Source organism: Antechinus flavipes, chromosome 2 (genome assembly GCF_016432865.1).
Source record: "Antechinus flavipes isolate AdamAnt ecotype Samford, QLD, Australia chromosome 2, AdamAnt_v2, whole genome shotgun sequence".
Taxonomy (NCBI): domain Eukaryota; kingdom Metazoa; phylum Chordata; class Mammalia; order Dasyuromorphia; family Dasyuridae; genus Antechinus; species Antechinus flavipes.
In genome coordinates, this window is record NC_067399.1 from 403,700,360 (window position 1) to 403,717,221 (window position 16,862).

General features: G+C 37.3%; 1 protein-coding gene across 1 annotated transcript in view; it reads left to right on the forward strand.

Moving 5' to 3' along the window:
* The first annotated feature begins 2,141 nt into the window (after positions 1-2,141).
* Positions 2,142-16,862, forward strand: part of GALNT10 (polypeptide N-acetylgalactosaminyltransferase 10) — a 153,700-nt gene continuing 138,979 nt past the window's right edge. Inside the window, exon 1 of the mRNA XM_051978760.1 lies at positions 2,142-2,412. Within this exon, the coding sequence (XP_051834720.1) occupies positions 2,254-2,412 (159 nt within the window). The 5' untranslated portion in view covers positions 2,142-2,253. The remainder of the gene's footprint in view (positions 2,413-16,862) is intronic.

Genomic DNA, 16,862 nt, shown 5'->3' on the forward strand with positions numbered 1-16,862 from the left:
GCTATTTTAATGGCAACCCCAGCAGTGTAATGATTTTCAGAAGAGAGGATGTTTGCATCACCCCTGCCATACTAGTGGTTCTTTATCTTGAATACATATCCATTGACTAGCTTGCTTTTAGCTAGACAGTTATGGACCAGTTCTTTCTCCACAAGTCCTACTCCCACCATATATTCTTATTTTGGTTTTCATTAACCTGACTTAATACCTTTGTTTTCCTGAATAACAGAATCATTTTATTTGGTATCTGACTAAACTTTATAGTCTCTATCAACAAAATCACAACATGAAAGAACTGAAAAAAAACATTTTAAAAGGTAGAATGTTAATGCTGGAAGGAACCTTAGAGATCATATAGGTCAACCTTCTCATATTATAGATAGGGAATGTTCCATGTTCCACGGAAGAAACTGATTTGATTAAACAAAGCTTAGTTTAGAAAACATAATTTGTGACTCCCAATTCAACATAGCTAATGTTTGTTAATAATCATACTTAAAATATTCATATTTATTTAGCACCTTAGGATTGCAAAGTCTGTGCAAAAGTCTTTCCTTGTTTCTTATGACAATCTTGGGTAGTGTTAAGTATTAATATACTTATTTTCCAGATGAGGAAACAAACTCAGTTAATTAAGTAACTTGTTCAGTATGACAGCTATTACATGGAAGGCTTAGAACAGGATCTCAGTTATTCTTTCTATCCACTATTCTTTCCATTATCTACCAAACCTTAAGCCATTGCTGAATAAACTCTTATCAACCAACATTACAATCCTAAATCACAAGAAACTTGTTGCTCCCTCTATCAGCTTTGTTAGTAAGATATGAATATATCTCTCTCCTACTCCTCAAATGGGTGGCTAATGTACTATAGCCAAAGAACATAAAAGCAGAAAACCTGTTTTTAGTCTCAGCCCCACCTTGTGTATTGTCCTAGTAATTTTACATCACTGAAACGCCCCTTTCCTTATATTGTGAAATGGAACTACTGCCCACGGCTTGAAGACTGCTGTAAGGATCAAATGAGATTAGAGAAGCAAAACGCACTGAAAATGTTCTGTAAAAGTACTATGAGTGTGTAAACTATTTAAATTGTTGTAATGTAAAATTTCTCCTGCTTAATTATACTTGTAACAAGGATTGCGCCTTCCCTCCCCGCCCTCGAGGAGATAAAAGAAAAAAGTAAATGCTTTGACAAATGAAAAATAAATTTAATTTTTAAAAGTTAATCCAATGGATTTGTAATCTCTATAATGTAGAATAATCCAACCAATGATGCTCATCGAAACCCATTCATTCCCGTCGACATCCATATCCAAATATGCTCTTCCCGTGCGGAGCTCAGTGTCACGTCTGCCCAGTCCCAGGAATTCTGTTACTCTTCTCGAATCCTCTTCTCTTCTCGCCACCCCCGCCCCTTCCAAGAGCTGAGACTGACCACATCGCATTTCCCCAAATCGAAACTGGCGCTTCCCGGGCACCTACCACCCTCTTTGGCAGGAGGGGATGAGAACAGGGAAGCCCAACCTGCCCAGAACTTCGATTCACTAGTCCCGCGTACACGAGTCCGACCGATGCCCACACACCACCATCCCCTTCCCGGAAATCTTGGCCCCTCAAGCCCGTGGGAGTGGTCTCTTCCAGGTGGACCAGTTTATCCAGCTGCTAAGAACGGAGTTTCTCCGAGTGGAGCTGCACCCCTCCCGCCTCGCCACGTACGCTCTGGTACCACACCTTTTGGGCCGCGCTAGACAGCCGACGCTCCCCAACCCCAGTGACAAGCTAGCATTCCGACCTGTTAGCCCTCCCTTCAGTTAACTCCTGGACTTTACCTAAGCCAGCCGGCGGGTGAGACCATTTGGAGACCGGCGGGGGAGGAGCACGAACTCACCCCCATGGCCAAGGCCGGCTGGGGCCAGCGCTGCTTAAGGCGCGAATTAGGGTTGACCTGGAGTCCAGATAGGTCCCTTCGAGGTGGGAGGTGGAGAAGTTGGGATAATCTGGCGGAAATGGGGGGACTGGGAGAGAGTGGGTGGTGGGTCTTCGTCCCCTCCCCCCGAGGTGGGGGTGCGATGGTAGCGCCCGGCTCCCCTCCTCTCTCGGCGGAGCGGAAGTGTCGGGGAGTTGGACTGGGGCCGGCGCCGCGGCCGCTTCTCCCGGCCGCTGCTGCTGCCACCACTGTTGCTGCTACGGGCACCACGGAGTTGGTGCCCGGGGCCGGGGCGTACGTGCGCCTAGGGGACCGGCCCCGATGAAGCGGAAGGAGAAGCGGCTCCTGCAGGCTGTGGCGTTGGGGCTGGCGGCCCTCGTCTTCCTGCCCAACGTGGGGCTGTGGGCTCTCTACCGGGAGAAGCAGTTGGAGGGCGGCCCCGGGGGTGCCGAGGCGGCCGCCAGAGAGGGGTTCGCCCAGGTGAGCAAACCTGCCTAACATTCCCCGGACGCGGGGATGAGGAGACCCCGGGTGATTTTTCAAGAACTGGCCTCGGACCCCGAAGGAATGGGATAACGGGAGCCAACCCTAATACTTGCGGGGAGCCCAAGCGTGCCACCCTTTGGGCAAGGGTGGGGAGGTCTGCTCTGATTCTGAGGAGATTGGGCAGAATATGATGCTTCCAAAGGGGAGGGTCTCCTTTGACGCCCATATAATGGTGGGAGGCAGGTGGACATCCCCAAGTGAGGTTTGGGATCCTTCTTGTCAGTTCCCTTCCAACCCTATGAGGGAAAGTGCCCAAAAATCTTCCCAATGAGTGCCCCTAATGCAGCGGGATCTTTCCTTTTACGATCTCGGGACTTCCTTTCCTCCCTCCCCCCATTGCCTTTCTCAGTTCTTTCCTGTTTTTTCTTACCTCCTTACTTGCTTTCTTTTAGCACTTACCCTTTCTGCCTCCTTTTCCTGGCTTCAAAATAGAAACTGCTCCTTCCTCTCATCTACCACTGAGAACGTGCTGTTTCTTCCTTGACTGGTTATGCCCCTACCCCATTCCCACTCCTACCCCATTTGCTAAATAACTGTTCCTTGTGCTGGTCAGTTCCTCTGTGTCTTATATACTTTGGGATCAGTGGTCAACTTTTCCATCATGGGATCCTCTCGGAATAGGAATCTTTTAGCTTCTAGCGGCTGTGGTCCTGTTAAGGGACTGGTCTTTACTGGCATGTTTTGGCAAAGAAGAGACATCTAATGGGGCCTTATTCAAGGAACAAAGTACATATAACTAACTGATTTAAGAATACAGTTCTGGATTTTGAAGCTGTCTTGCTTTTCCCTTTTCTTGCTTGTTCTGTCAATTCCTTAGGCATGGGGTGTCAGAGCAGAAAGGAACTTTAGCATTACAATCCTATCATTACAAGGAGGTAACAAGCCCAGAAATGGGAATGATTGACCCAATGTCAGAATCAGGGTACTCCAGTGCTTATGCACAGTATCATGCACAATATTCATTCATCCAGGTTGAAATTTAAAAGTGCAAAGTGTCCAATGCTTGAGCTCACTTCAGATCTTCTGGTATTTGGCCCCGAGGCTTTTGTGTGTGTGTGTGTGTGTGTGTGTGTGTGTGTGTGTGTGTGTGTGTTTTAATCATCATTTTATCATCATTAGTGCATATAAAAATTCCAGTGTTGGAGTGCAGAATCACAGGACTGGAACCTGATGAACTTGCCAAGAAGTATTTACCCTTTCAAATAGGAGTAAAATGAAGGGAGACTTCCCTGTTGGTTTTTTTTTTTTTAATGATTCTAATAATTGTTGAATTAGATGATGTAATTTTATGTGAAGTATGGACTTGAAGTCAGAAAACTTGGATGAAATATTTTTCCTCTCAGCCTCAGTTTTCTTATCTGTAAAATGGGGATAATTCCTGCCCTACCTACATCTCAAAGATAGTTGGGGTTTAGCTTTTGAGGGGGGGGAAGGGGTAAGTAGCAACATGTAAACCATTATGTGGCCGAAATATGCTGCTATTTGTTTTTTATAATCTCCTGAATGAATTAGAAACTAGGAGTTATAGATATTAGAATAGGGAGAGTACCCTGACCATGTGCAGAGTTGCCTAGAATAGATGAAAGTATAGCTAGGTGGATTCAGAACTGGGTGGATTAAGAAGCAGCTGGACCCCTTGTTGATTAATGGATTAATTATACTTGGAGGGAAATCTCTAGTACTGTATCACAGGGCTCTAGAATTCTGGGGTTTGTCAATTTTGTTTTTTTTTTTTTTAATTGCTTTTGGCAAATAATATAGATGATTTCCTTATAAAATTTTCAGATAATAGTCAAGAAGAGGAAGGATAACTAGAAGATCTTCTGTGTAATAGGAATCCAATCTATGGAGGATTTATGGGAAAATATGAATAATTATTGCATAGGATGAAATGCTTTGTGATCTGCATTGTTGATATTCCCTGCATTTTAGATCATAGCTGCATTGAAGTATAAATGTAAAATCACAGAACCTGAACTGGCAGGGTTCTCAGAAGGCACCAGTCTAATTCATATCTGAACAGGAATCCCCTCTATTATGTTCCTGAATAAGTGGTCATCCAGTCTTTGTTTGAAGCTCTCCAGTGACAAAGCACTTAGCACCTCCCTACTTAAAAAAAAGAAAAAAATCAGTTGCTTAAGTATAATGTGGTAAAGATGTGGTTCTCAAATGATAAAAATGGTCTGGTAGCTTTAACAGTAATAATAGCTGGCACTTGTATACCTCTTGCAGGTTTACAAGGTGCTGCTCATTATCTTATTTTACCATTGGTGGCTGATGGGACCTTGGGCTATACAAACAGAGGTCAGTTCAGAACACATTTGCTTATAATCCTACTGTCCTCTGTCTTGGCTAGGAGAACTGTGCCCAGCTTGTGGCAGCACATTTTGGGAACAACATTGACAAATAGATTTTTGCCTAGAAGACAACCAGGATAGTAAGGAAACTGAACATAATGATGTACAAAAATTGATTGAAGGAACTGGGCATGAGTAGTAGCTTGGAGAAGAGAAGACTTAGGGGATATGTGGTCACTGTCTTCAAATAGCAAAAGAGCCATCCTGGGAAATCTAGAAAAATTAAATTTATTCTGCTTAGCTCCAGAGATCAAAATTAGCAGTGGATAGAAAGTATTGGGAAGCAGATTTCAATTCCAGTCAAGGAAGAATGTCCTTAAAATTAGAATGTCAGCTATAGAATTTTCTATCACTGGAGATCTTGGTCTAAAGACCATATGAGTGCTTGTCCAAGATGTTGTAGATAAGCCTTGACTGAGAGCCTAATCTACTAATCTAGATGACCTCTGCCACCTGTTCAATTCAATTTAATAAATGTGTATTAAAGACTATTATGCTGGATATTCAGGGAACAAAAAAAAAAAAATCCTTGTCTTCTGGGAACTTTCTCCTGGGGAAAGGGAGGGACAGCACACACATAGATAAGTAAACAGAAATACTATGTTTGGTTGGGGGGTGGAGAGCGCTGTTTGTATGTGTTAAGGGAAGTTAAGGAAAGTGGGTGAGTATTCCAGGCTTAAGGAAGAGATGGACCATGTGCACAGAAAAGGAGGGAGAGGTGTGATATCATGCAGGGGGAACAGCAATTAAAATAATCTGACTAGAAAATGGATTGCATAAGCTTAAATGGTGTGAAATAGATCTATCTGAAAAGATAGGTTGGAGCCAGATAGCAAAGGGCTTTAAATGTCAAACAGAGGAGTTTGTATTTTATATAAGCAATAGGTGGACACAGAAGCTTTTTGAGCAAGGGAAGTGACATAATCAGGCCTGTGCTTTAGGAATATTAATTCGACAGCTTTATATAAAATATCTTGGAGATAGGGAGACTGGAAGCAAGGAGACCAATTACAGAGTAACTGCAATTAGTAGTTTAGGCAAGACATAATGAGGACCTAAACTAGGGTGGATGTATTCCATTTTCCAGAGTCTCCCTCTCATCTTTTCTACAACATTTGTGATTACAGGAATAGGACAGGTGTTCATCCTTACAAAGAAAGTATTTGGTTTTTTAAGGACCTCAGCTTCAAGAGATCCTGTGAGTTCTTTGGAATGTTTAAATTCATTATTAAATTAACATCTGCAATTTGGCTACTGTTCAAAGGATCCTCTCTGGTTTCATTGATATGGCAATTGGAGACTCACGATTTTGAAAAGTCCCATGTGCGTAGTAAAGAAGTTGAGGTCAGTGGCTGTTTGCCCTGGCCTTTCAGGTAAATTACTTCTGTGCCCAGTGAGCACTCAGTCAGGTACTAAGGAATAGAGAGAACAGCATCTGGGGCAGTGCTCAAGAGCCTGTGATGGAAGGCCGATAAGCATAGACTTTGAAAAGTCAAACAATGCTCCAGGTCACTATTTTTGTCCTATAGCTATGGCTTGGAGTGGAGAAGAGAGAGAAAAAATGACAGTAGTTCAAAGGGGTGGACTGTTTTTGCTGAACTTCCTTTTCTGTTTTGTTGTTGTTGTTTTAATAGCTGTCTTTTGGCCTCTATTTGAGCTACATGATTGTGTGGTTTTCAAATGAAAATTTCTTCCAGGTGATACTGGATTTAAAATGTATCTGTTGCTTCTCAGAAATATACTGCCAAATTTCAAGACAGCTCCTTTTTGCTATTCTTTGCTCCAGGTGCATTGAGCTGGATATCCTAATGAAATTCTGTGATTCAGTGTTAGAAGGTTACAGGAATGACTTTAAATGATTAAAACATATTTCTTCTTCCAGTAACGATCCAATAAGTACCTGCTGTGTACAGAGCATTGGGACTACGCACTAGGGGAGACACTGTATACTATAGAATATTTGAGCTGGAAAAGACTTTGAAATATAGGATGTTAAAAAATAGATTATTGAGTGAAAGAGCTAGACATAAAATTTAGAGTGCTTAAGTAAGAACGAACCCAGGAAGATCACTGATTCATTTTTTCAACAATTTTTAAGTATGTTCTCATCAGGACACTGACTGATGGACATTATAAAGATATTTACATTTCTTATCCTAGTTATGCTGCTATTTGAATAATTTGGTCTCTAATCATAAAACTGACCAATTTTGAGTTCAAATTGTTATTCTAGCAATTCATTGAAATCATTCCATTGATTATCCTCAGTGGCTCCTTATTACGCTAGAGTGAATGCCACTAAGCAAGTAATCCTTAGCCTGATATTTAAAGTATTCCACAATCTGGCTCAGCCTCAGCTTTCTGCCCTTATTTTATTTACATCACTTCTCTCTATCCAAGCTGCATTCCAGCCATCTGGACTCCTTGCTGTTCTCCCATTTTCATCCTGGCCCCTCCTCACTCTGTATATTTACATCTATCATTTCCCCACCTGCTCTGGATCCCTATCTCTCTCTTTTCTGCACCTTCTCATCAGTGTTTTGAAAGTGCATCTTGGGGTTATATCTCCATGAAGCCTCTTCAATGGCAAAGTTTCTCCCTCCTATATTTTATGTCTCTTTATTTGATTTCTTTGTACTTCAAACTCAGGAATAATTTATTTATATGTCTTACCTTTTCTCTTGAACTCCTTTAGGAGGACAACAGAATTTATAGCCCAAAGAACTATAGTTACTATCTAGTCCAACCCCTTCATTTTACAGATGAGAAAACTAAGGCCCAAAGACCTTAAGTGAATTGTCCAACATCTCACAATTAGTAATTGCCTTCTTTCTTCAAATTTTTTTATAACATTTGTTCAGAATGTCATTTTTCAACTTTTGTCTCTCCAGCCACCTGGTCATGGTATTTTTCATAAGGTAGAAAATATTTGAGATAAATTGAATCTAGTGACAAGTGTCTGACCCTAAGGAAGAGTACAAAAGAGAAGGGAGAGAAAAGTGATGTTTCTAAAGCCAATATATTCCTCCTGTGCCCAATAGTTTTCATAAAAGTCCCACAATTAAATTCAACAGGTGTCCATTTTTTAAAAAACTAAAATTCAACAATCATATTGCACCCTATAAACTTCTGGGGGGTAGCTAGGTGGCACAGTGGATAGAGCACCAGTCTTTGAAATCAGGACCTGAGTTCAAATATGGCCTCAGACACTTAACACTTCCTAATTGTGTGACCTTAGGCAAGTTACTTGACCCCAATTGCCTCAGCAAAAAAATAAAAAAATAAAAAATTTTAAAAATGCATTCAACTTCTGGGTTGGTGTTATTATAGTGATATATAGCTCTGTCATTATTGAGCTTAGTTTGGCAGGAAATATAGGGAACTAAGTAAAAATAATACCAATTTCTGTGTAATAAATACAAAGAAGAGATCAAAACAGAGCTGTGAAAGCATTATTTAAAAATACATTTTCTGTTGTTTTAATAGAAGTTTCTTTACTCCATGTCAGTGAGAACAATTCATTTCCCCTACTGGGATGTTTGATAAAGATATCTTAAATGACTAATTAGCCATCTGTCAGATTTGGGGACCAGGTATTTGTTTTTACACTCTGGTAAGATTTGAAATTTTAGTCTCCTGTTATTATCCTTCAAATGCCCTTTGGACCATTACTGTAATACTTGCGGCTTTCCTTGTTACAAAATAAATTTCTATTGGCTGTGGAGAGTGAATTTTTCTGTCACTGAGATAGATTAAAAATCATATAAGTGTATAGTACTATATTCCTGCTCCACTATACTCTTCTTGTGAGTCCTAGACCTGTCTTGCTTCTTCCTATTCTCAGCTCATTTGCCAGTCTACCTACCTGTCATGCTATTCATCATGATATTCAATAATGAATTTCTACAGGACAAATTGTAGTTTAAAAGGTGAAAATGGAAGGAAGCATAGAAATATTTAGTTCAGCCCTTTTCTATGGAAGAGAAAGAACCTGAGACCCTTGGAAATAATGAACTTGGAAGTAATGAGCCTAAGGTCATCAAGTAGTAGAGCATTTTGAGTCCCAGGTTCAGTGTTGGTTGTTTTCTTCCTATTTAACCTTGAGAATTTTCCCTATAATTTGGAAGGCAGTACAGAGTATGTCCAATTATGTTACTTGGTCAGCAACCAAAAATTTTACTAGATTTTGTTTTGTTTTTACTAGACTTTGTTTACTAGTTTTTTATACTGGATTGAGAGTAGTCTATACCTCCCACTCCCAAACTCCAACTGGATTTATTTAAGATTTGAATGTAGCATGTAATTGGTGGTATTTTTCAAGAGTATGCCTGTATTTTTTTTAAAAAATCTTTTCAGAGATATCTTATTTTTAAGAATGCAGCCTTTATTCAGACAAATTTATTTCTATTTCTGTTTCAGAATCTAACACAGTGGCTTATATAGTAGGGTATTTGAATAGTGGTTAACTAAATGGACATTGCAAATCGAAGAAAGAAAATCCAGACTTAAATATGTCTATTCATTGGGAAAGATTCCCCAACCCAACCCCAAGTTGGGGGTGAGGAGAGGGGGGAGAGAGAAGAGAGGAGTAAAGGAAGGTGGAGTGTAGGGGGTGTGTATTTGTATGTGTGTGTGTGTTTCTTGGTTTTGGCCTATGTTTTACATTGTTGAAATGTGTACTGTATTTTAAAAATCTCATGGTGGGGGGGAGAGGAGAAAACCACGTTTTTAAGAATGGCAGCAACAGAATATAATGGAAAGATTATATTGGTTTTGGAGACAGGAAACTTAGGTTCTAATCCCAGTTCCTCTACTTAATTGTGTCAGCCATAGACAAATTATTATGTAACTGATGCCCTTACTTTTTTAATCTATAAAATGATGAAATTTTCATAATACTTTTTATTATATTCAAGGCTTCCAAATTAGGAAGATAATGGATTATCCAATGATTCTAATATTCATATATTAGGAGTTCTCCCTTTTTAGGACTTTCCATTATTCTTAGAACATTAGGAGAGCAATGTAAGGATTTTTTAAATTTAAGCACATTTACCTTAGTGATGGCAGAGCCTGACCCATCAGAAAATTTAGTAATCAGGCACCACATAAATAGAGTCTTGGAATGATTACCCTAAATTGTTTCCACATAATGGCTGGGAACGTTTAGGCAGCTAATCACTAAAATGTTTGCATGCTCAGGTGAAACATGATGCGTTAGGAAAAGGACTATTGATCAGTTTAAGGTGATTGACCTGGCTACATCTTTCCCTTCGTGCTGAGTTTGGGATTTGGGGAAAGAAGCATTAGCTTTCATAGTAATATAACTTGGAAGTATACATTAAAATCAATGTTTACATTCTTATCTGTATAATAAGTCTTATTTGTATATAAGTCTTGATGAGACAGTATATTAATACTATATGGGAAAAGGCATGCTCAGACATTAATGCCATGTGTTAGAGGGTTTTTTCTTCTGCAGCTGAACAATCATATAATTCTAGGAATTATGACCATGGAAATCAGAAGTAACAAATATGTCCCATAGGTGTCTCCCTCTTTCAAAAGGAGAAAAAGTTCCAATTTAAAAATAAGAATCGTAGAATGTTAGGAGGAATTATAGAATACAGACAGCTAGAACATAGAGTAACGAAAGTAGAACTGGAAGGACACTTAGAGATCTCTTATTTCATCCCTTTCATTTTACAGATAAGGAAACTATGACCCGAGAAATCAAAATTATTTGTCCAGATAATGCCCAGCTAGATTGAAGAAAAGTCAAGAAGAGATCCCATTTTTCCTTAGTTCTAACCTAGTATAGTTTAGTAGACTATCTCCTTAATTCTTTTTCATTTTTTCCTCCCCCCCAGGCAATAATTGTTTATGTCTGTGTTTTATCACTTAGGCAATAATAATTCATTGGAGATTCCCTAAACTTGAATGCATTGTTAACAAAGAGCTACCATAAGATTAGTTCCTATTTATAATATAGCTTATGCTTTATAATTCATGACCTTTTAGTTTGGTGAAGCATCCTATTGATATTTTCCAAGACAGAGCGAGCTAAATAATTCATCCTGCTTTAGCCAGTTGTTCATCTTTCTTTTTTTCCTTTGAATGCCTTTACTTCAGTGTCCTCTGCTGCATACCAATAGATGAAATAACAATTCATTTTTTTATTTGGGAAACAAGAGAAAATTTTAAGCATGATATGTAGACTGTCTTCAAATTTCACAAATCATAATAGCTTCCATTTCTGTAGAATTTTTACCATTTATAAAGTACTTAGCTAATAATAAACCTGTAAGGGTACAAACTTTTTTATTTACAATAGTAGGGGTTTATAGAGGAATAAGGTGACTTAGAAGAAGTATATGATTTCAGTTCAAGTATTTAGAAGATCTTGGCAGACTGGAATAATGGACCAAATCTAATATGGAAAAATGTTAGTCCCTACACTTGAATTTTTAAAAAAAAAAATCATTTTCACAAGCACAGAATGAGAAGGGGAGGCCATGCAAAAAGATCTAGAGATTTTAATGGGTTCACTGAGTCAGCAGTGTGAAAGAACAAGTATTAACTAAGTATGATTATAAAAAGGATAGTGGTTATAGTGGCCATATAGGAAAAAAAATATAGAAGTTATAGAATTGGATGACTGGCTGGTTGAGTAAATTGGTAAGAAGCAAGGATGGGTAAAGATAACTCTGGTTGTAAATTTGAATGACTGGGAAAATAGTGATGTCACCACCAGAAATAAGTTGGGGAGGGAGCAGAGATAGGTTTGGAAGAAAAGGTAAACACTTGGGATATTCTAGGGTGAGATGCCAGTGAGATATCCAAGCAGAAATGGCCATCCAGAACTTTTAAATAATGGCATGAGAACTCTGGAGTGGTGATAGATTGGGATGACTCAAATCTATATCAACAAACTAAGACAAGACTTAAGGTCAGAAGAGAAATTGAAGAAAGATAAAAGAAAGTCGAGAACAAAACTTCAAAACAAGAAGACCTCTATTTCAGGGGTGTGAACAAAGGTAAACTAGCAAAGGAGACAGAAAGAACTGTGAGAGAAGAATAATTTCTATAGTAGCTGGAAAATCCAGCCATTTAGGATAGGAGCTTCAGAATTATAGTTCCGGAAATTAAAACTCTATCCCTTCCTATTCATTCATTTATTAGTGTAGAATTAGAAACAATTTATTGAATGGTTAAAAATACCATCACATTACCATCATTATCATGTTTAGGTTCAGTGGGAAACTTTAAAAAGAAAACTGTAAGTTTGTTGAATTATTTAAAAGAAAATAGAAAGGGAAAGGTTCCAGAGAATAGATAATGAAACATACTTCTTTGATAGTAGAAAAATGGGCAATTAATTGGACAGAATGTTGCATACATTTATAGATGCAATCAATGTATCAGATAATCTGCTTTTTTTTGTCATAAGGGAAAATTAGTGTGTGACTTGGGTGGAAGTGACTGATGTAAAGACAAAAGTCAATAAATGTGAGTGTGTGTGTGTGTGTGTGTGTGTGTACACATACACTCACATATATGTATACATATATATCATATGCATTTATTTTCTATTTAATAGTTTTTTCCCCAATTACATTTAAAGATAGTTTTCAACATTCATTTTGTAAGATTTTAAGATCCAAATTTTTTTCCCCCTCTCTAATTTCTTTCCCTCCTTCCCAAGAATCTCCTAATTCAAGAGAGCAAGGAATCTGATATAGGCTATACATGTGCAATAATGTTATTTCCATAGTTATGTTGTGAAAGAAGACTCAAAACAAAAGGGAAAGACCCTGAGAAAAAAACAAAAAAAACATGAAAAGAGTATGCTTTGATCTGCATTCAGACTCCATAATTCTTTCTTTGGATGTGCTTAGCATTTTCTGTCATGAGTTCTTTGGAATTATCTTAGGTCATTGCATTGCTGAGAAGAATTAAGTCTATCATGGTTGATCATCAACACAAGGTGGTCCTTACTGTGTACAATATTCTCCTGATCTATCATATACATTTAAAACCAGTATTCTTTCTACTGTTCTAATCTTTGTGCTTTGTATTAATTAAGGTAATAGGGAACTTAAACTACAGACCTTTCAGCTGTATCTCTTATATCTTCCTTGGTGCCAAGAATGGTTTAATAGTTTGGACAAATGAAAATCTACATTGTGTAGTTTGTCTCCAATAAACTAACATACATTGATGGAACTAGGAACCCAAGAAAACATCTCCTAATTTTCAGTTTATCTCAAAAACTGAGTAATTATAGAAGCAAAGAATGTAAGATCTACAAGGGATCTTAGGACAGACTTTTTTTTTTTTTAATTAGAGTTGAAAGGAATCTTAAATCATAGGATACTAGAACATATAATTGTAGAACTATAGGACTAGAAAGGACCTTAGAACATTGAGTGTCAGAGCTGCAAAAAAAATTAGAGAGTGTGTGGTCCAATCTCCTCATCATATAGAGAAAGAAACCAAGGTCCAAAGAGGGTGATTTGTACTTGCCCAGGGTCATATTGAATCTTGTCCTTGATCATAGACTGAATTGACACTCTTATATGTCTTGTTATTGTTTATTTCCTTTATAACTTATTTGTTGTCAAAATATTAGCTGTATAAGAAATCCAATTATTTTCTCTGTAATAATAAGTAATAATAAAAGCCAAGAAACTCTCATGTTTCATTTTCTTATTTCCAAAATTATTTCTTGAGTGTATGAGTTATTCTGCCTAATTCACTGAGGCCTATTTTTATCACTTGGGATGTTGAAAGTAAAACTGACAGACCTTATTTACCACTGCTGATAGTACTCAGCAATACCATTTCTTTTTAAAGCACACCAGAGAAAATACATTATGTGCAAACTTGTGTTCACAATTAATTGGACCAGGCTAGAAGAATAAAATGGGAAAGAAAAAAGTACACATCCATTTACATTTTTTACATAAAGAGTATGTGTCTAGCACATACACTGTTCAACCTACGTTCACATACTTTTGATTCTAAAAGCCATCTTATAAAGTAAGTTGGAGAGAAATTATTTGCCTATATTTACAAATGAGGAAACTAAGGCCCAGAGTCAAATCAACCATTTAATAATATTAATTGCCTGCTGTAGTCATTATACTAAACAACGGGGATATAAAGAAAGGCCAAAAACCCATGCTTCAAAAAGCTCACATTCTAATAGAGGAGATCTTGTAATCCAATGGCCCAAAATGGTGCTTGGCAGCCTAAATTGCTTAGCTGACCAGGGCAATTTGAATCATGGTCACTTTGGTAGCATTTCTTTTTGTGGTAGCAAAGAATAGGTAAAAATATAAATGAAATAAAATATAAAACCAAAGAGGTCTACTAAAAGAGAGGTTATATAAATATTTTAAAGCATATAGTTCTTTTCCTTTTCTCTTGATCATCAGGGTTTTATGTTTTATTCCATTTATATTTTTACCAATTCAAACTCAAAATAATTTTATCTAATCAGAACAAAAGGGGGAAAAAACACAGGAGAGAAAAAAAAAAAACAGAAAAGAGAAGTGTACATGGCATATCTCTATAATTCTCTTTTTGGATGCAGGTGGTGTTTTCTATCCAAAGTTTATTGGGATTGTCTTGAATCACTGAGAAGAAACAAGTACTGTACACTGTACACAGTAACAGCAAGATTGTGCAGTGATCAACTATTGCTTGTTTCGCTCAGTATCAGTTTATGTAGATCTTTCCAGGTCTTTTTAAAATTTTTAAAATCAACTTGTTGATCATTTATAGAACAATAATATTCCATTACCTTCATATACCACAACTTATTTAGCCATTCCCCAATTGATGGGTATCTACTCATTTTCCAATTTTTTTGCTACCACAAAAAGAACTGCTACAAACATTTTTGCACATGTGGATTTTTTTTCCTTCTTTATGATTTCCTTGAGACACAAACACAGTAGTATGACCAAAATGTTATAAAATTGTGTGTACCCTTTCACCCAGCAAATAGATCTATTTCCCAAGATGATCAGGGAAAAAGGGAAAGAACTATGTGCTTTAAAATATTTTTATCGGCTCTCTGTTATAGCAAAAACTGGAAATTGAGGGAATGTTTATCAATTGGGGAATAGCTAAACAAGTTGTGATTATGATTGTGATGAAACAGTATTGTGCTGTAAGAAATGATGAATAGGTTAATCTTTAAAAAAAAAAAACAAGGAAAGACTTACATAGTGAAGAGCAAAATGAATAGAATCAAAAGAAAACATTCTACACTAACAGCATATTGTTCAAAGAATATCTGTGAATGATTGATTTGAATTTTTATAATATTTAAAATAACAATTACAAAGTACTTATAAAGGAAGATGTTATCCACTTCAGAGAAAGAAACAGAAGTATGCATAATGTGGTTTTATATATATATATACACATACATACATACATACATACATTACACACATTAATTTGGGATAGGGAGAGAAGCAATGCGGAACTTAAAATGTAACCCCCTAAAATGTAATTTAATTTTAAAAAACAGACCATTTTTACAGGTGAAAACAGTATTTTTATCACCTTCCTGTTTTAACACTAGAACATTTAAGTGTATAGATATTCTAGTGGTTCAAGCTTTGGCTAGATTTCATATTAGCTGTATGACCTGGGCACATTATTATTTTCTTTGAGCCTGTCTCCTCACCTATGTGTTTTTTTAGGAGTAGTAACACAAATAAGTTTTTGCATAAATTTGTTGTAAAAATCAAGTGAGAAAAGCTCTGGAATTTTATTGGATTCCAAATTAATATGGAGTCAGTGTGATGGTTAAAAAAATCGAATACTATTCTAGCAAGCACTGAGAGGCTATGTCCAGATTGAAGGTGATATTCAATCTATTGCTTCCACTTCTGCAGTACTTTGGGAATAACATTTTAGAAAGAACATAAGCAAGTTGGATTGATTCCAGAGGAGGAAAACTCACCTAATGTGAAGAATATGGCACACTCAGGAGAGACCAGAGGAAAAAGATTTTGGGGGATGAGATAGAGGACATGTTAATACTTGTAAAATATTTGAAGGACTGGGGGACAGCTAGTTGGTATAGTAGAGAAAGCATCAGCCCTGAAGTCAGGAGGACCCAAGATCAAATTTGACCTCAGACACATGACACTTCTTGCTTGTGTGACCCTGGGCAAGTCACTTAACCCCAATTGCCTCAGCAAAAAAAAAAAAAAAAAAATTGAAGAACTGTCATGTGGCTTTGTCCGCTTTGTCCTGGTTCTGTGTTCAGAGGCCATTGGTAGAAGTTGCAGAGAAGTGCTTTTAGGCTCAGTATAGAGAAAAAATTACTACCAATAGAGCCATCCATTGGGACTATCTTTAGAGGATCTTCCTTTCTAGATCTTCCTTTGTGGGGGCCTTCAGTGAGAGGCTGAATGACCACTTATCAAGTGTATTCTAGAAAGGGAATTTTGCTTGCATGTGAGTTTGGTTAGAGAGCCTCTGGGGGGCATCCTTCCAGCCCAGAGATTCTAAGATTTCATGGTATCTTGGTTTGATTCTGCTATTGTTCATGAAAAGAGTTTTTATGAAACTTGTTATAGATGCTTTTTTTCCCCTTAGTAGTAATATTTGTAAGTCTGATTCCTTCAGAGGAATCAGCGATTTCATTAGTTCAGGGTTTTGTAATACTGGGTATTAAAGATTCTTGCCAAATTTTCATTTGTTCCTCCAGCATTGAAAATACTTTGTGCATAAATATGTTGTTATTTTGTAACTTCTCTTTTTTCATTTCTTTGTATTTCTAGTACTTGGTACTTGCATGATAAATACTGTTTAATAAATGATTCTTGACTTAACTCTGCAGACTTTTTCCTTCTATGTTGTTTGGAAAATGAAATTTGATTTGGCTTGCAATTACTAAATGCCTATTTTGGAAAAAAAAAAGACATGAAAACCATCATTAAGAATACGAAAATGATAAATAACACATTGATTTCATGTTCTCCTATCCCAAGCAAAAGT